We start from the raw sequence: 20,104 nt of genomic DNA, 5'->3' as shown, positions 1-20,104 counted from the left end.
CCCTTCTGGACTTCAGTTTGAAGTAGCCTTATTTTTTCCTAGTTCATTTTGAAGTTACTTTCAGTGAAATGTATTTTTTGCTATTTACCTTTGCTATATTGAATTTTCTTAGATCAGGCTCTTTTAACTAGTTTTCATTTTCTTTCTATTTGTATGTTTTCTTTTTCACATTTTTTTCTTGGGGGTGGGGGTATTCTAATCACTGTTTTTGGGGTAGGGGGTATTTTAATCACTTCACTTCCAAATTTTGATAATGAATTTTGCAGAAATCAGTTATTAAATTTGATCAGAACATAAACTCTTTTGGCGTCAAAAAGATTGAACCTCTGCAGTACGGTGGCACAATCTACTTTTTGTTAGTTCGATTCTTATTAACGGCATAACATAAACGCAGCTGTAATCACAGTTGTTGTGAGAAGATCTTTTTGTTATCCAGGTTTCATTTGCTTTCTAAATTCGACGATAGTAATAGCAATTGTTGTAAATGCCTTGCAAGCCAGATTGAACGTCCAGGTTTCATTTGCTCATAGCTGAATGCTTCCTCTTTTCTTCACTGGAGTTTCAGGGGTGGGAGATTGAAAGAGGACAATAAATGGGTTATTCAAATTAAAGTTTCTTTTAGGGTTATTTAAGTAAATTTTTATGTAAAATCATATGCAAAAGGATAAAATGGGCATTTCGAAAAAATGCATCAGTCAAACGTTTTCCATTTGAGTTAGTGATGGAAGAGAATTTTTCGTTGACTTTTGCAAAAAGTTCAAGAGAGGTTTTTGTTAAGTGAAACTTGAGGGGTGGTTTTTATATTTTTTCTATAAATTTTAATTATATATTATGTATATTTAAATTGAATTGCTTGATTAGCTTTTTTGCTGAAGGCTGCAATGTAGATCAATGGAGTTCAATGCCGATTATCAATGGAAAACTCAACCGATGAGAAGGTTTACAAACCTTACATTGAAAAAAAGCGTGTAAAAATACAGATTGGATTTGGAGTTTTATATCGGTCTACATTCACTGAAAACAAATGCGATCCGACAGTGGAATTTTACGCCGATTTGCATTTATACGAGAAACAAACACAGCCTAAGGTTTTAGATACAACCTATTGCCGAGGTTATTCTACATTTTGGTTGTCGTGTTTCCTTTAGAGAGAGAGATAAAAGACTTAAACCTCCCTTCAAATTTCTACCTCCCCTCATTTTTCAACATAGATTAGGACTTCCCTTGTAAGATGACATCCTCAAACAAATACCTCTCCTTTGTTAGCAATTTGTGAAGAATCGTTTGTATATGACATCATCAATGGGTGAACTTTTTTAAATCCCAAATTACCCCTTCAGGTTATATTGGTTTTTATCTCTTGAGTTTCTTCCTTCTGAGATACCAATCTCTATATTTTGTTTCTCATTTGCCTTCTCTACTAAAAATCTAATATGAGGGAAATTTTCATTCACGGTTTTTGTAGTTGGAGCTACCTCACTTGTAGGTAAGAGAACCAGTGTTCTTATTAGTCCACTTCTTGGTAGCAGGGTTGAAGAAGTTTTCACCCCAAAGTCTCTTCATCGTCTTTGCCTAAAAACACTGATTTCAGATACAGAGTTAAATAGAAATCGCACACACAATGAGCGAAGATTGTATTGCTTATATAGGTTTACAAGTGATTGAGTTTGAACTAGATATTTACATCAGATAAGGAATCGTTGTACAATAGTTATTAGTGATAAGGATTCTAAGGATAAGATATCGATGGCCTAAGAGTTATCCGAGAACTCTTCAGATTTATCCTTTACATCCCCCCGCAAGGTCAACGGGGTAAGGTTGAGCCTGAAATGCAACTGAGTGAAACGGGAAGAGGACAACCCTTTGGTGAAGATATCTGCCACTTGATCATGAGAGTTGATATACCTAACATCCAACTGTTGATTGAGGACCATATCACGAAGAAAGTAGAAGTGCACTTCAATGTGCTTTGTGCGGGCTTTAAACATGGGATTGGCAGCAAGGTACGTGGTGCAATCATTATCACACTAGACGGTGGGAGCCGATGAGAGAGAGAACATGAAGTTCCTTCAGAAAAGAGGTAAGCCATATCAGTTCTGTAGCAACATTCGCAAGCGCCTGTAGCTCAGATTCGGTGTTGGAGCGAGCCAACATCGGCTGCTTCTTGGCACTCCAAGGTAATAAATTACCACCAAGTAAAACACAGAAACCTCCTATAAATCTTCAGCCATCTCGGCAGCTAGCCCAATCGGCATCAGTGAAGGCAGTGAGAGAGGAAAGATAAGAGCGGTTGATGACAAGGTTTAGTGAAATGGTGTGCTTCAAGTATCGTAAGATCCATTTGACAACCTGCCAATGCATCAAGGTGGGTTGATGGAGAACTGACATACCTTGTTGATCGCAAATGAAAGGTCTAGTCGTGTTAATGTCACATACTGCAGTGACCCAATAATGCTCCAATACAAGGTAGGGTCATCAAGAGATACACCATCAGATGACGACTAGGAGGCATTTTGGGGAATTGGTGTGGAGATAGGCTTAGAGCCGAGCACTTCATCCTTGTCAAGTAAGTTGAGGATATAGCGCCGTTGAAATAAGAAGAAACGATCACCATTGGCATGTGGACTGTAGTTGGGCTGTAGTTGGGCCAACAAATGATCAATGGCTGATTGAGAGTTGGATGTAAGGAGTATGTCATCCACATAAACCAAGGCAAAAATGGTGACAAAATCCTTATGCAATATAAACAGGGATCTATCACATGTAGAAGTAGTGAACCCTTTCTGAAGCAAGGAGTATAGGTGAAAAAACCAGGCCCGATGAGCCTATTTCAGTCCATAGATAGCCTTGTGAAGACGACAAACATGGTGGGGATGATCCGGGTCCACAAAACCTGGTGGCTGGTACATGTACACCTTCTCACGAAGTTCGCCATGAAGAAAGATATTCTGAACATCAAGTTGGCAAATGGGCCAGCCATGAGAATGGGCAATGGTAAGAATCGTTCCGATGGTGGTGGGCTTCACAACCGGGTTGAAAGTATTAGTGAAGTCAACACTGGATTGTTGAGTAAACCCTTTAGCTATCAAACGAGCCTTGTACTGTTCAAGGGAGCCATCAACCTTCTTTTCAATTTTATAGACCCATTTGCACCTAATAATGTTACCATGAGAGGGTGGAGGTACTAAAGACCATGTACCATTGTGCAATAAGGCGTTAAATTTTGTGGACATGGCATTACACCATTCAACAGATCTGTTAGTTTGAGAGAAACAACTGAGTTCAGAGAGGGCACCAGTGTGTTTGGCAAGCAATGCACTAGATAGGGGATGACGAGTGGAGAGTGCATGCTGGTTGGAGCAAACAGATATGTGAGAATGTAGTGGAGATAGAACAGGTGCAATATGATCTAGGAGTTCCTGAACGGAACACATGCCATGTGGTGGTGGTGGTGAATATCTTGCATCAAATGATGATGGAGAGCTAGCAGCTGAAGTAGTACCCAAAGGAAGAGGAGAGGTAGAAGAGGCATCAGTCATGTTTTCCTGCGACATAGTAGTACTCCTACAAACACTCATGAGAGCCATTAGTATCTGAACCAAAATCAGATGTGAGAGGAGGAAGAGGTTTGAGTGGAATAGCAACATAAGTATCAGTGGATCATGCAGGAGGGGAAGAGGGAGGAGGAGGGAGAGCATAGGGAAACATTGTTTCATCAAAGATGACATGGCGAGAAATAAACAAGCGGTTAGAGGATGTATGATAGCACTTATACCCTCTATGATGTGGGCTATAGCCAAGAAAAATGCATGGTTTGGAATGACAATCCAATTTATGCTTATTATAAGGACGGAGGAGAGGATAGCAACGACAACCAAAGACTTTCATAATGGAATAGTCTGGAGCCGAGCCAAGGAGCCTTTGAAAGGGAGAAATATGATGGCTTATTGGTGAGGGAAGACGATTGATGAGAAAAGTGGCGATTTGGGTAGCATCATTCCAAAAATGGAGGGGAAGAGATGCATGGGCTAGTAATGCAAGAGTTGTCTCCATTAGGTGCCTGTGCTTCTGTTCAACACGCCCATTTTGTTGGTGGGTGTGAGAACATGAGAGACGATGTTGGATGCCAAACTCACTTAAGTGTTTAGTGAAGACACGATATTCCCCACCCCAATCACTTTGGAAAGCCTTAATGGTAGAAGAGAACTGATTCTCAGCAAGTTTCTTGAACTATAAAAAGGCATTAATAGCTTGAGATTTATGAGTAAGTAAATACACTTAAGAGAAACAACTATAGTCATCAATGAATATAACATATATAATAGCGAAAGCCATTGCGAGAAATCATAGGGACGGGACCCCAAACATAAGAGAAAATGAGATCAAGCGGTGCTTTAGAGCAATGTGGAGAACGAAGAAAAGGTAATTGCTTACTTTTGGCCAATTGACATGACTCACAAATTGTAAAATATTCATTAATAGAAGGCAAACCATAACAACTAAGGACTCTTTTAACAATAGACAAAGTTGGATGCCCAAGATGAGCATGCCACTTAGACAGGGACACTCTTTCACCAATAAATGTCTGAGGTGATTTATTGGAAGAAAAGGACTGAGCATCTTGAACGGAAAAAGAAGCAGGCAGCTGGTAGAGACCATGTGCACTAGGTTCTCAAAGGAGCTCCATCCCCATAGGATACTTCACAACAAAATAAGAGGGGTGAAATTCAAAAACCACATTGTTGTCATGAGTAAACTAAGAAATGGATAATAAATTTTTAGAGAGAGCAGGAACATGCAGAATATTGTGTAAATAAAAGGTAGAACTATATATTATGAGAGAAGCACAAAGAATTGATATGTTGAATACTCAAACTTGTACCATCTCCTACACGGACTTGGTCAGTATCAAGTACAATGAGCGATATTGAAGATTATTGACATCGGGAGTCATGTGATTTGTCGCATCGAAATCAGGGTACCATGCAAGATCATTTGATGAAGAAGCAGTAGAGGCTTAGTAGGCTTGCATGGGAGTAGATGCATCAATTTCACTGGTATAAGAGATGTCAAAATGGCGACGACAAGTCTAAACTGCATGTCCTGGCTTCAAGCACAACTGACAAATAACTTTTGGTGTATTATTATTGGAAGTACCAGGAGAATTGGAACCAGAACGTCCACCTCTACCACCACTGCCACAACCTCCTCGAGGATTGTATCCACCACGCGACTAGAAGGACTAATTCTGATGTGGACGTTGCTGCTGCTATGGTCGAAGGGCAACCATATTAGTTGAGAGCAATGAATCAGAGGTTTGATTCTGCTTCAACCAGATTTCATGACTTATCAGAAGGCCATGAAGGTCATCAATAGAAAGATCATCAACATTCATATGGGTAGTAATAGATGTCATGAATGATTCATATTCTGGCCCGAGGCCAGCAAGAAGATAAAGTAAGAGATCCTGTTTTGCGACAGGTTCAAAAACTGTAGCAAGGCATTTAGCCAAGGATTTGACATTTTGGATGTACTCATTTATTGATTGAGCACCCTTTTTTATGGTCTGTAGTTGACGCTGAAGTTGCAAAATACGGGCCCGAAAAGGAGAGTCATATGATCGGCTAGGGATTTCATGACTTATCAGAAGGCCATGAAGGTCATCAAGAGAAAGATTATCAACATTCATATGGGTAGTAATAGATGTCATGAATGATTCATATTCTGGCCCGAGGCCAGCAAGAAGATAAAGTAAGAGATCCTGTTTTGCGGCAGGTTCAAAAACTGTAGCAAGGCATTCAGCCAAGGATTTGACATTCTGGATGTACTCATTTATTGATTGAGCACCCTTTTTTATGGTTTGTAGTTGACGCTGAAGTTGCAAAATACGGGCCCGAAAAGGAGAGTCATATGATCGGGCCAGGGATTTCCATACTGCTGCAGCTGTAGATAAGCCAACTACTTGTGCAATAACACTTTCACTCAAAGAGGAAATAAGCCAACTGAGAACTAATTGATCATACCTATGTTAGTTAGAGTAGGCCGGATTTTGTACCGTTCTTGTATTATCTAACAGATCAAGGATCTCTCTTAGTGGAGGAGTGATAGATCCGTCCTCCAAGCCCATCAATTCACATGAGTTGAGGAGAGGATAAAACTGAGCACGTGCACCAAATGTTGTAATTGTCTCCATTGAGTTTGATGGAGAGTAGCTGAGTTATACTGGGTATTGAAGTGAGATTTAGCGAAAAACCAAAGGTTGATGCAGATGCTACCAAGGGGATGTTGCTGGACATATTGGTGTTGTTGTTGGAGGCCATGAGAATTGAGCTTGGATCTACCAGGAGCTCTGATGCCATGAAAACACTGATTTCAGATATAGAGATTAATAGAAATCGCACACACAGTGAGCGAAGATTGTATTGCTTATATAGGTTTACAAGTGATTGAGCTTGAAGTGGATATTTACATCAGATAAGGAACCGTTGTACAGTAGTTATCAGTGATAAGGATTATAAAGACGATATCGATGAGCTAAGAGTTATCCGAAAACTCTTTGGATTTAACCTTCACATTGCCTCATCTACACCAACTTGGAAGCATACATCTTGGCAAAGTTGGCAAGTGTAAAAGCCCAGGCAGAAAGTGCAATTGTTCCTTTCTCTGGGTAAACCTAAACATCGCCAAGGAGAGGATCTTTGAAAAGTCTGATAAGCCATAATCACATTGGCATTCTCAATCACTCTTTGAAAAGTCTGATAAGCCTCTTCCTATCAACCTGGAGCTCAAGGAAGCACCTGTACATCTTGTTTACAGTCACGAGAGGACTAATCCTCTCACCAAGAGCCTGTCGGAGGACAGCACCTGGACACATACACCCTCAACACAATCATCCACCCCCAGCGCACCGTATGGAGAGTAGTCGTGACCTAAAATGAGAAATCAACATGCCCAATTGGTGGTTCTACTTGAGGCAGGGAGGCAGCACAAAAACCAGATGATTAGTCCTAAAAGTAAAAATTCCGTGTTGAATTATCAAAATAGATTTCTTTGTGTCATTCAGTGTCATTCAGCTTCAATGGAGGTAACCACCCATTCCCATCCTCTTGACCCCCTAAACTCTGATAGCAACAGGATTTGATCCTACGTCTCTACTACGAATTAGAGATCCTCCAACTTGGTGATAGTTTCACGAAACCAAAGCCTTTGATATATTAACAAGCCCCATCTTGAATGAGACAAAATCCGTATCCAATCATAGCAAAAGCAATGTGATAAAAAAAGGTCCATATCCAATTGTAACCAGCATCATATTAAACGTTTTAGTTTATTTCTCAAGCTCAGTTGTTTTAAGGACATTGGATCCTAATTTTAACAAGGAACCAAGACAAATTCGTGAAACTATGTTGTAGTGGAAAAAGTGATTTTTTTTTTTCTTTAAAGTGGTCCTTTTAATACTTTTTTATTTTTAATATCTCACATCATGTCAGGAAAATCGGCAGTGGCCAGTGGGGCAGAAAAGGGCTCGCGCAAAGAGTCATCGGTGCCCTTATTGGAGACTTGCACCGACTGAATCCGGTTTCCACCTACCCATATTTGCAACATTTTGAATCATCGCATTATCGGCTATATACAGATGTAATCAAAGCATATGTTTGACTTGGAAATAAATATTTGCTTTGGCTTTTTGCTAATAATTCTGATAAGGTGCCCAGCGTACCGCACATTTTAGATTGCATTGGAAATAAATATTTTTAATACTTACTATTGGAAGATGTTATCAATACATACTTGGATTGTGCTGTGGAGCACGTGTAGAATATACTTTGTGACGCGCTCATGCGAATTCTACTAATAGCAGCCAATTCCCCTAAAGTCTATGATCTTCGGTTAAGGTTGCCACCAGAAACGTAATCAAAATATGATATTATGCTACTCCAAATTTTCAAAATTCCTAATTTCTCCTTGGATTAACGAAGCTTGAGGGATGAACAAGGCGGAGAAGAATTGGTTTCATTCTCCAACTTGCAGCTATAGGTACTCACAACCGAACCGTAGGCTTATTTTTAAAACTAAATCAATATTATCAATTTTTGGAAAATCAGTAATCAAAACTAATGAAGCTGGTTGATCGATTTGGTTAACCGTCAATTTAGTTCATTGGTTTTTCAGTTTTGTTATATTTATAATATATTATAAAATTTATATAAATATATAATAAAAAGCTAGAAATATATATAATATTATATTTTAAATAATAAATAATATTATATATATATATATATATATATCGGTCAGTTCAATTACCATTGGTTTTTTATATTGGTTAACCAAAATCAAATCGATCAGTTTGGTTAATTAGGCCTTCTCTTTTGTAACATATCCAAGGTGTTAAACTTCCCATGTACTACTTCCCAACACAAAGCTCTCACTTTAGGTGGAATGGATCTACACCAGAACTCTTTAAAGGGAAAAGAAGGATGATCCCACGGAATGCAAAGAGTCTTGAACAAAGAGGTACAAGAGAACAGACCCTTAGGGTGGGGAGCCCAAATATGCTTTTCAGACTTCTCAAGGTCCAAACTAACATTTTGAAGGATTTGTAACAGATCTGAGCAAGCTGAGATTACACTATCTCTTAGACCTCTGCAGAAAGCAAAATCCCAATTGAGGTCCATAGGGAGTACTAGAAGAACAATAAAATTCGAAACACACTCTTTTATACATGGAGACTAAATACAAAGAAGAAAAAAGATCTTTCAACGGACAAGAGACGCTCCATGTATCCTCCCAAAATTTAACAGAGATCCCAAAGCAAACATCATACCTGATAGACCAAAGTAAAAGAAACAAGGTGCAGTGGATGGCTTTCCACGGAGAGGTCAGTGTAGCCCTGTTAGATACTCCTACATCCCAACCATTTCCTAACCTCCCATATATGCTAGCAATGACTTCGTGCCACAGTCTATCCCTTTCTTTCAGTCACCTTCATACACAACCTCTCATTTAACCAAATGGTCTTTCTATTCATCACCCGGATCCCAAAGGAAACCTCTCATGATTTTTTCAATTTTTTTGTCTCCTTTTGAGGAATCCTAAAAACTGACAAATATAAATTGGTAGGATGGCAAGAGTGTATTTGATCAAAGTAATTATTCCGCCCAATGTTACATAATTTCTCTTCTTAGCAGCCAGTGATAGGCTCTAAGTGACGAAGCTTCTTTGAGGGAGCTCTTTCCTCCAAAAACAGAGTTACGAGAGGGAGAGAGAAGATGAAGAAGAAGAAGAGAGAAAACTAAGTGGTTATGCTTTTTATGCTGATTCCGTTCCACCCGTAGGCCTTATATAGGCTTTTCTCCTAATAAGCTCATCATGACCACACGCTTATGCATGTGGGTGGTTAAGACGTGGCCTGCGGTTGTAAACGAATCGCAGGGGAGGCTTGCAATGCTTTGCATGTGCCGCTCCTGCTGCTGCATGGACCTCACGACCCACATGGGCCTGGCTTTCCTGACCTACATGGGCCTAGTGACCCAATGGCGAATTACCTACTTAGGTTCTATCATCCCCCCACCCTTAAGAATGACCTTGGCCTCAAGGTCAAGATGGGGAAACTGCTCCTGCAACTTACTGAAGTCTTCCCAAGTGGCATCTTCTGTGGGCAGGTTCGTCCACTGAATAAGGGCTTGCTTCACCACTTTGCGACCAATCTTTATCCAGCGGATATCTGAGATGACAGTGGGCTCAACAATCAGCTGCCCTTCACTACTAAACTCAAGTAATAGTGGCTTCACCAAGGCTGCATTTGTTCGACAAGGCTTGAGAAGCGAGACATTAAATACTGGGTGGAGGCGGGCAGTACTCGGCAAGTCTAATTTGTAAGCCACTGCTCCCGCTCTCCCTGAGATGTAGAAGGGACCAAGGAAACGGGTGATAACTTCTGCCGGCTTCTTTGCACACCTTTTGACAACTGGATTCCAGAATCTGTTTTCTCTAGGGTTTGCTCCTAAAGAAAGGCCAAAGTAGGTCAAGGACCAACTAGTTATGGAGCACTATAAGATGTCGGCAACAGAGTTTGTTCCCCTTCCTCTAAGTTGATGCCCGCTACAAAGCTTTTCTTAAGGTTGAATTTCAGGTTAGAAACAAACTCAAACGTCACCGCCTCCTTTAGGTTCCTCGCTACACCTCCCCCCCTCCCCCCTCACAGATAATGAAAGATAATTTTATCAACAAAAGATGAGAGCACTTACAAGCAACCTAGAGAGAGGCACAAGGTGTGACTTTCCTTAAAGTGCAAAGATTATATCAAAGCACTAGAAGAAGAACATAACAAAGTAGCCCAGTACAGATGTTCCCTCATAACCGCTTGTTTGACAAGATAATCAGCCAAAGTGTTTGCTGATATGCCCACCCAATCTAAGCTAACATTCATGTTCTTGTTAACTAGGTAGCTTTCTTTAGGATGTCCTCATTGCACCAAATGGCAAAGTTCGAATCTGTTAACCAACTCACAACTTTAGAGTCTCCTTCAATTAGTAAATTCTCCACACCAAATTGATTTGCAATCTGAATACCTTGTAAAGCCACTAGTAACTTCCGTCCATCCACATGATAAACGAATAATTTTATGGGAAACCAATTTGAAGCTAGGTCCCAATTCCCAATCTTCTTACAGATGTCAGCTTCAGAGGGCACCTCATTGCTGTCATGACAAGGGAGTGTTCTCAGTATAGCACGCCTCTTTCTACTTGAAAAGAAAACGAATAAAAAAAGCCTATGTTGGGATTCACATGCAAAGGCCCATATTAGAAATTGGGTAAATGGTGTGCATGTGTTTGTTTTAGTGGTATAAAAGAAAGTCAAAAAGGTATAGAAAATGGTAGTAAGGAGCACTTTTTTTTAACATTTGTGCTTAGAGTACAAGTGTGGAGGTGAAGACAAGTTAGATGGAGGACAGCTGCTTGTCGCTTCTTTCAACATGATGAAAGAAGGTATCAGTGGTCTCTCTCATTTTAAAGCAACTTCCTTTTTGTTCAATTATTTCCTTAGTTATATGTGGGTAGTCATCAATATCAATCCTCGGCAATGCTACTTCTATCTCTCAACTTAGAAAGGAGCATGTTCGACACTCAAAGCATTTTTATTATTTGGCATAAAGTTTAATAGAATTCAGATAAGTATATTTAAAAGCTAATTTATTCTTTGCAATATCTTGAAAATGTTGTGATTCCCATTATTATTATTAAGGGTAGATTTTCTCCTTTCTTGTGAAAGCCTCATACGTTGATTGCACATTCGAGCCTGTACTGGATCCAAAGTTTGCATGTAAAAGAGGTTTATCTTTGCTTTCTTTGGAATGTTAAGCTTGCTACTTCATTAATCCTTTAAGCGCTCTAAGTGTTTTCCTTGTCTTCACAATCACAACTAAATCAGTCAGTCAATGTTTATCTCACCTCAAAATGCTAAAATTGTAACCAAAGACCATGTATTTTGTTTCTTTGCCTTGCTATACTCACAAGACATCCTCTTAAAGCCATTTGGAACTTTGAATCACGATAGCAATGCAATGTTCTCTAACAAAATTATAAGACCTAGTGAATCATACCACTTCAGCTGCTCGGGCTGTCGCCATAGCTACCTCCACAACTACTACGGTTGCTATTTGTGGCAAAGTGGCAATGGCATGGTAGTGGCTGCAGCTGCTGTTACAGCAACAAACTTCTAGTGGGTTTAATTTTGTTTCTTCATCTCAAGCAGAGTAGCTCTGGAAATTTGAGAGCACTGTTAGCATTGTAATTGTTAGCGTATTCTATCAAAATTAGTATTCTATCATTATCTTCTTAATTCTGGGAGAGATATTTCTAATCTAATTAGTTGTACATATCTTATTTCTTTCCTTTTTGTATTCTAATTTAGGTCGCCAACCTTGTTTCCTGATTGTATCCCTAGCTCTATTATAAATAGGTTGTAGCCTATTGAATTCAATATCAATAAATATTATCTGTCTCAGGCCAAGTATACCACTGATTTTGTTTCTCGTGTAGGACTCACTGATACTAAGACTGTTAACACTCCGGTTGAGCCTAATGCCCATTTTTCAACCACTGATGGTACTCCTCTTAGTGACTGCACCTTATATCGGCAACTAGTTGGCAGTCTTATATACCTTACTGTTACTCATCCTGATATTGCGTATGTTGTCCATATTGTGAGTCAGTTCATGTCTGCCCCTCGCACTACTCATTATGCTACTATGCTTCGTATCATCCGTTATGTCAAGGGCACTTTGTTTCATAGACTTCACTACTCCAGTTATTTCTCTCTTCATTTGATCGCATATTCTGATGTTGATTGGGCCGGTGATCCTACTGATAGACGCTCCACTACTGGTTATTGTTTCTTTCTTGGAGATTCTCTTATATCTTGGTGTAGTAATAAGCAAACGGTTGTCTCTCGTTCCAGTACTGAAGCTGAATATCGAGTTCTTGCTGACACTACCTCCGAGCTATTATGGTTACGATGGTTACTCCATGACATGGGAATTACTCATTCATCTGCAACCCCTCTTTATTGTGACAATCGTAGCGCCATACAAATTGCCCACAATGATGTATTTCATGAGCGCACTAAGCATATTGAGACTGATTGTCACTTTATTCGTCATCATGTGCTCGAGGGTACTGTTCGCCTTATTCCTGTCCCTTCCCATGATCAGTCTGTAGATATATTTACCAAAGCTCACTCTCCTCTTCGCTTTCGTGTTCTAGTTGGCAAACTCCAGATGACTGATGCATTACTATTTTGAGTTTGAGGGGGGATGTTAACGTATTCTATCAAAATTAGTATTCTATCATTATTTCCTTAATTCTATGAGAGATATTTCTAATCTAATTAGCTGTACATATCTTAATTCTTTCCTTTTTGTATTCTAATTTATGTCGCCAACCTTGTTTCCTGATTGTATCCCTAGCTCTATTATAAATAGGTTGTAACCTATTGAATTCAATATCAAGAAATATTATTTTCTCCATTTATCTTTTTTGTTTTTTCGTATCAGTAATGTTGGGAAGAGCCGAAGAGGAGCACCATTTGGCGGAAAAAAAAGGAATAAACATAAGAAAATGGGTATTTTAGTCATTTTCTCCTTCCATCATTGGATTTTAATTTAGACGTGTCAATATGTTATTCAGCTTTTTAATTGGGTTAAGCCCAATAGAATGGCTCAAATCATATTAAAAACTGGACCAAACCATGATAAAACGAATGATTGACCCACTTAAATTTCTATAATGACAGGTTTTGACTTGGTCTAAGAAAATTCTAGACTATAATTTATCGGTTTGATCTAATATATTCTCCAAATTGAACCAAACCACGCAAACATCCTCATATTCAACAATAAGAAAATGGTCAGGCAATCACATCCAAAGGTATCATATGATTTTGTAGGCAGTATATCAGAATTAGACAGTTGCTATGGTTGCCAACCATGTTAAGAAATATGTAAGGTTTTACAACCAGTAGGTATAAAAAATCAGTAAACTCTTGCTTTTCTTTCTTCTTTTTTATCAAAACAAGTAAACTACCTAAAAAGCTTTTTTTCTAAATAACTTTGTCCAAGGACCTCTCTTCCTAAAGAGCCTTGTAGGACCACCTTGTTGGAGACTCCGAGGACTCGAATCTTTGTCACTTGCAGCAACCTCTAACCAGTCTTCTGCCTGAAGCCTTCTAGAATCATATTCATTGTCACTCTTGAAAAATCCTACTTTCTTTGCTACTTCTTTTGGAAATTCTGGGGAGAAGATTGTGCACCATTCTCATCTACTTCTTCGGCTTTCTTCAAGTTTCTTGAATATTTTGCCTTAGAATAGACTTTCTCATTTACTTTCACAGCATTCTTTGCTGAGTCTACTCTAGAATTAACTTTTCTATCAATTTCTGCAGTGTTTTCTTGCTTCGGCTGCTTTGAGGCTTTCACAATGTAAACCTACAATAAAACCAGTAAAATCCTATTGATAACTGAAACAAAACTATTAAACAGCAGAGATAATAAAATGGACAACCATAGATGAGAATCTATTTAATATTGTTTTATGAATATTGAAACAGTAGGAAAGCTTCCAATAAAGAAAATCTTAGCATTCTACAAGGACATGGACTGTTCTTGTAACTCAATTCTTCTATAACCCACAAACTTTTATGTAATACTACAATGGTTGTTAAGTTACCAACATCATTTTATTCCATGCATTATTATTTTCCAGAGAATAACGTTTTTGCCTTTTGACAATACACTGTTCTACTAAACCAAGAAAGCTACCAAGTAACTCAAGAAAAGTAACCGAGCAAAAACCAAATGGCAAGCATAATCATTTTTGAACGAATATATTTGATAGGGTCTTGCCTTGAATCTTGTTGGCTCAATCAATTCAAAGACAAAGCATCTCCGTCATCCAATTTATGATCCAATGCAAAACCTCTCCACCCACCACTAAGGCCTGATCTACTTCCAATGTAGATAGCGTCATACTCTGAGCCTTTCTCATCCTCCAATACCATCTTCAGCTCCTTAGTGGGAAGATGGTTCTTGCAAAAACTTGACGGAAGACCCTAATGATTATATCAGATTTAAGCAACAATTTAGTAAAAGTAGTCTCACATGTACCATCCAAAAATAAACTTTTACCATACATTATATATATATATATATAGCAAAAACTCACCAGCCAAAAGCAGCTATACACATGAAACCGAACCATGGATTTAACAAAAGATGGACTTCCCGATGGCAAATTAGTTCGAATCTTTTCTGCAATTTCAATAGCATGGAATCGTTCCTCATACGATGCCATTTTTACTTCATCAAAAGGTCTAGCGAGGTAGCTGAAATTAAGTTGGATTTAGCAAGGTGTAAAGAATCCAACCACCAAAAATCAAATTAGTAGACAGAAATCATTGAGCAAGAAGCCAAACCTCTTCCAAGAATTTGACCTTGATCTCTTAACGCAAATTTGGAGTGACATCGCCGACCTGATATAAGTAAAACAAATTTCGGAAAATAGAAACCTCTAACACTTGGGTTTGTTTTGAACCAAGTCATGAGCAAAGTAGCCAAACCAAGAATTAATGCTAAGAAAGTGCAAAGAGTCAAATGTTATATCGTCATAGCAGTATTTTGATTGTGTGTACGAGCAAAATGCATAGATGGCACCTAAGAAGCAAAGAGATCAATATATGGTGTGGTATTGTTTGAGGGGTGGGCACGTATTAAAACCAATTGGCATTTTCTTATGCTGAAAAATAAAAGAGAAACGCTAGGACCACGACCCTGTATCTGTTGTAGACCTTGGAATCAGAAAGAACAGATATAGACACCGACGAAATCTCTCATTATACCTACCCCCGTAATAGACGCAAGGCCAAGTATTGCAACACTAGTACTAGATTGATATTATAAATCCATCCAACGAAGCAATCCGAGCGCTTGATTTAGTTTCGAGAATTGAAATATCAGGAAAGGCGTATTAATATGTCATGTCATGACAGTTAACTGATTACCAAACCTAGGTCAAACCATGCAATCAATAAAACACAAAGTGCCTAATGCTCTTTTCTCTACTATTCATTATTACCCCCTTTTCACCTTGATTTTTCGTCCCAGCAGAATTTGAGTGATATTCATGCTTACCTCTGAATACAAATATCTAGACAGGGAAGAAATCCCTATTTATTGGCACAAGATTACCTTCATGGATTACGATGATTGAACGAGTGGCAATAGTGTTAAGACAGTTGTATGCCCTTAGGTTCAATCAGAATGATGTATATTATGAATTTATTGTAAATGAATAAAATACATATTTGATTCATGTTCCTGTGGTGTGTTTCTGTGTAATACCCTTAAACTTGACACTTATGAGACTTGTGTTAGTTTAGAATGTTCACAGCCGTTGGATAAGTCTGGGGAGATTTATCCTACCAAGGCTGTCACTGGTATGCTGCCAAATGTTGGGGTGGCCTGTCTCAACCGCTAGGGTGAGACCCAAGGCACATGCAGTGTGAGATTAATTGAATCTTTGAATCAGACCAGATTTCCAGTATTGCCCTGGACCTTGGAGATTGATGGGCAAAACTGGAAAGTTACACCTGACCCCTAGACTCGATTATGATACTACACTAGGTGTCGGATTTGGTTGTCTTTGATATGCCAATCAATGAGATCCTTAGCGGGGGTCAAAACCTAGGTATGTTGGGACAGTCTGAGAATTCATCTGAGTGGATGATCATAGTGACAGGATCGGCTCCTTTGTCGGACAAAGGTAATGATTGGGGATGCACTCTCTCTGACGGAAACCAAGACTACCGATAGCCGATTTCAATCGTTGAGATTTGTTTTGCAAAATATATTTTATATGAGATATAAAAGTATATATATTATGGTTTCCAAACGTTTGCAAAAGGTTTTAATTCCCGGGATCCATGTGAGTAGAGAGTGTAGCACTGTTCCTTGCAGCCAAGGGAGAGGTCCTCTCTTGTCGGACAATGTTTGATCATTATGGGCTAAGAGGTTAAATGTAAGACCATTGAGGGTAATGCCTGATGGACTAATCTTGCATCTGCCCACAGTCCTTGGGTGTTACAAGGTGGCTTGGCCTAAGGACCACTTAGGGTAAGTGTTGGGCCCATAGAGCCCATGTGATGGGTTTCAGGGGGTGCACTGTCCATAACAATGTATTCGTCCAAGCCTTGTAACAAAGGCTGGGCTGAACCCATGTGGCTGATGTGTAGATCAATGTTTGGGTCCCATGCCATACAAGGAAGCCCAACTGGGCAGCAATTTGGAAGGCAAAGTGAGCACATAACCTTAATGGGCCTAAAGCCCATTTCGAACTGGACTGATTTGATCAGTTAAATAAGGGGCGAATTCTGAGTTTGGATTAACTGATAGGGTAGGGTCTTAACCCTATCCACTCAGAGAGTCCATATATAATGTGATTCAGATCTGGAAACCTCCTAATGAGATTGGGAGAAGACTGATCTAATCTGCAGATAAGATAAGGGTCTACCCTTATCACTTAAAGGGAATTCTGATCCAAATCATATTTGGATCAGCAACTCCTAATGGGATTAGGAGCTGATCCCTTTAAGGTTATAAAAGGAGGAAGGGGCAGCAGCCTTTATACACACAAGATTACCACCTATCTTCAGAGCTAAAATCACAGAAGAGAGAATTCAGCACATCTGCGAAAATTCTCTCTTGCCACCTCCTCCTGCCGTTGCCTCACCTGCCAATTCGATCTCCAGTTCAGTTGGAGAAATCAAGATTGGATCTTGATATCAGTTCCTTCTAAAGGGACTGATAGGAAGCTGTGCTCACGTGCCGTTCTGCTAATTCTTGCGAAGAATTAGGTTCTTGGGAAGAACACTGTTGATTCTGCTCCATCCTGCGCTACGTCATTTTCAGTGGAAGCAGTCTTTAGATCCTTCCTTGGGCGTGAACACCTTCATTGGGAGATATTATTTTTCTGTATCAGGTATATCCCTCTCCTACTATTTTGTTCAGATCTGGTTCGGTTCTTGGTTCAAGATTGATCATTGAAAAATATGATTTTTCTAAAATAGGGAATTCGATTCCCAGTAGGATGTAGAGAAATTTTTGAAATTCGCCCATTGTATTCCACAAGATTTGGGCGTCCATACGATGGATATCTCATCCCTTCAAATAGAAAACTATTCTAATCTGACATCTCTGGCACAAGATTACTCTTTGGTGTCATTCAACGCACTATAGATGGATCAAGCATTGTCCCAACTTGACATTCCTGTGGGAAGGGATCCAAGACTTCACATCACTAAAACAGTTGCACATTGAAGATTGTCCCCATTTAACAACGAGATATAACAGAGACAGGTGAGGATTGGAACAAGATTGCTCATATTCCAGATGTCCACATGGACATGGATTAATCCAAGGTTAGTCCATATACATATATCGTTTCTCTTTCTCTTTATCTTTCTGTAATTAATTTATTTGTATGTTCTAATTTCTTTTATTTCTATAAACTTTTTCTAATTTAAACAATATAATTAATTAATTAATCTTATTGTTCAAGGTGACCCGACTTTATCCCTTCCATGTAATTTTATTTTTTAGATGAACTACCTTTTTCTTTCTAGATACTCCCTCCCCCCCCCCCCCCCCCCCCCCCCTCTCTCTCTTTCTTTATTTTCAGCATCTTAATAAATTAGTAAATTGCAATCATTTCGCCAAATCATTACTTTACTAGCTATATCTGCCCAAGTATCATGATTAAAAAATAAATTAGAGTTTGGTTAATTAATTTAATCATAGTCTTGGTTTTTTATTTTTTTCCTTTAGTAGTAGTATATGATATTACCATGCATTGATGGTAGAGAGCAAAAACTAAACCAGCGTTTGAAATTGAAACCCCTCATCAACTTTATGACCTTAATAAATAGGATTTAGGAGTCACCAACACACCAATCCGATCAAAAAAACTCCAACCTTAATTAGGCCTACTTAGTTTTTGGTTTTCTCAAAGGTTCTGTTTTTTTTTTTTTTTAAGCCATAACGCAAGAGCACGAGTCTTCAGTTTAGAAACAGGGTGCAGACTATAGGCCTATTTATCTGCCTTTATCTGAGTTTATTGTGGAATCCTTCATCTAAATATTCACTTCACACTAATAAATATTTGATTTTCCTAACATAATTTTACATCTGATGTATCTCCAGGGCAGAGTTAACTCGTGTTTGTTGTGTAATGTCTATTATTACTATAAGTAGAATTGTGTTGTGTTGAGAGACTTCGATCCAATAATTCAATAAACTTAATTAGTGGAATTTTCAAATTTCAAGGTACTATTATTGCCATATCATCTCCAAATTGATAGCACCTCCATATATATTGAAATACACAAATTAAATCAATTTCTTAAATCCAATTAAAGCTATGCAACTCTCTATCTATACTATCAATAAAAGAGAGAATGCTCATTCTTTATGGAATTTTCATTGGACACTTTCTATTTTCCTTGTCTAATAGTATATAAATGTTAGTAACTATATTGTATGCAAATGCACATACATATTTTCTCGTAATTGTTTTTTGGTGTACATCAGAAATAATGAAACTGCTTCTCTCTTTTGCCTTATAAAATGAAAGAAAGAATTAGTGTGGCTACATATGTCATGTATCAGTACCATGGAGGAAATGAGGACAGCTTGTAATATAATGCATTGATTGTAATAGTAGTAGAGGTTGTATTATGTGTGAATGTATGCTTGCTTTCATACAAGACTTGAAGATCATCGTCAGGTTAATAAGCATCATTTATATTGACCATGCAAACCCAAAATCTGTTTGATCTTCTACCTATGTACCTAATTTATTATTTCTGTCCTGTATTCAGTCAGAATAATCTTGATGATCCATCATCAATCAAATACATTTTAATGGGTCTATTGTTGCAATGGAGATTCAGTGATTCAATATTCACTGGGTGCCTTAAAATTAGCTTGGAATGTGATTATAGTTATATATGTTCTTAACTTTGCTGAATATCTATGATATGGATAAGACAAGTTATTAATTGTTTTTCAATTTCTATTAATACAATAACACCCATGTGATGATTTTCTTTTGGTAAAAGACTTAAACATACTCCGAGTCTTCATAAATCGACTTAAACATACTTTGAGTTTTTTAAAAAGATTTAAAATATTTTATGACTCTTTTATCTTTTATTTTCTTTTAAATTTTTAAAATATATCTTGAATTTTTCAAATTTGTATGTGATGGATAGATCGTCTCTCTCCCTTCATCTCAACATGATTCTTACTTGTATCTCTAAAATTTTGGTTAGACAAAGCCATCCCCACATCAAGGGGGTGAGAAAGGCACATAAATCCTTTTTTTTTTGTTCTGTGTGAGTGAAGAACTACCGTTTTGTGAGGTTTCTGGTTCAGCACTTAGACCTATTTTTCCTTTCGATTTAGAGTTTCGTAGCTACTACCCCCAAAACCCATAAAAAGTAGTAAAAACTAAAACGAGAGAAGCAATGAGGGCAAATAATTGTATAAGGC

The 20,104-nt window shown here is 38.3% G+C and overlaps 1 protein-coding gene and 1 long non-coding RNA gene across 2 annotated transcripts; both read right to left on the bottom strand.

Moving 5' to 3' along the window:
• Positions 1-8,468: 8,468 nt before the first annotated feature.
• On the bottom strand, positions 8,469-10,499 carry LOC148801855 (uncharacterized). The gene is made up of 2 exons (XR_016082085.1): positions 8,828-10,499; positions 8,469-8,646 (listed from the first exon to the last, which is right to left on the bottom strand). It is a non-coding gene; the product is annotated as an uncharacterized LOC148801855 (long non-coding RNA).
• A 2,718-nt stretch (positions 10,500-13,217) lies between these two features.
• LOC109114073 (AP2/B3-like transcriptional factor family protein) lies at positions 13,218-15,323 on the bottom strand. Its single transcript, XM_019196144.2, is given in 5 exon segments — positions 13,218-13,987; positions 14,405-14,439; positions 14,442-14,610; positions 14,724-14,883; positions 14,974-15,323. Coding segments are annotated over 5 exon segments (627 nt in total). The 5' UTR covers positions 15,024-15,323; the 3' UTR covers positions 13,218-13,774.
• Positions 15,324-20,104: the final 4,781 nt, after the last annotated feature.

The sequence above is a fragment of the Nelumbo nucifera genome, chromosome 2 (assembly GCF_055504915.1).
Source record: "Nelumbo nucifera cultivar China Antique chromosome 2, China Antique-T2T, whole genome shotgun sequence".
In the NCBI taxonomy this organism is placed as follows: Eukaryota; Viridiplantae; Streptophyta; class Magnoliopsida; order Proteales; family Nelumbonaceae; genus Nelumbo; species Nelumbo nucifera.
This window is presented reverse-complemented; position numbering and strand designations above follow the sequence as displayed.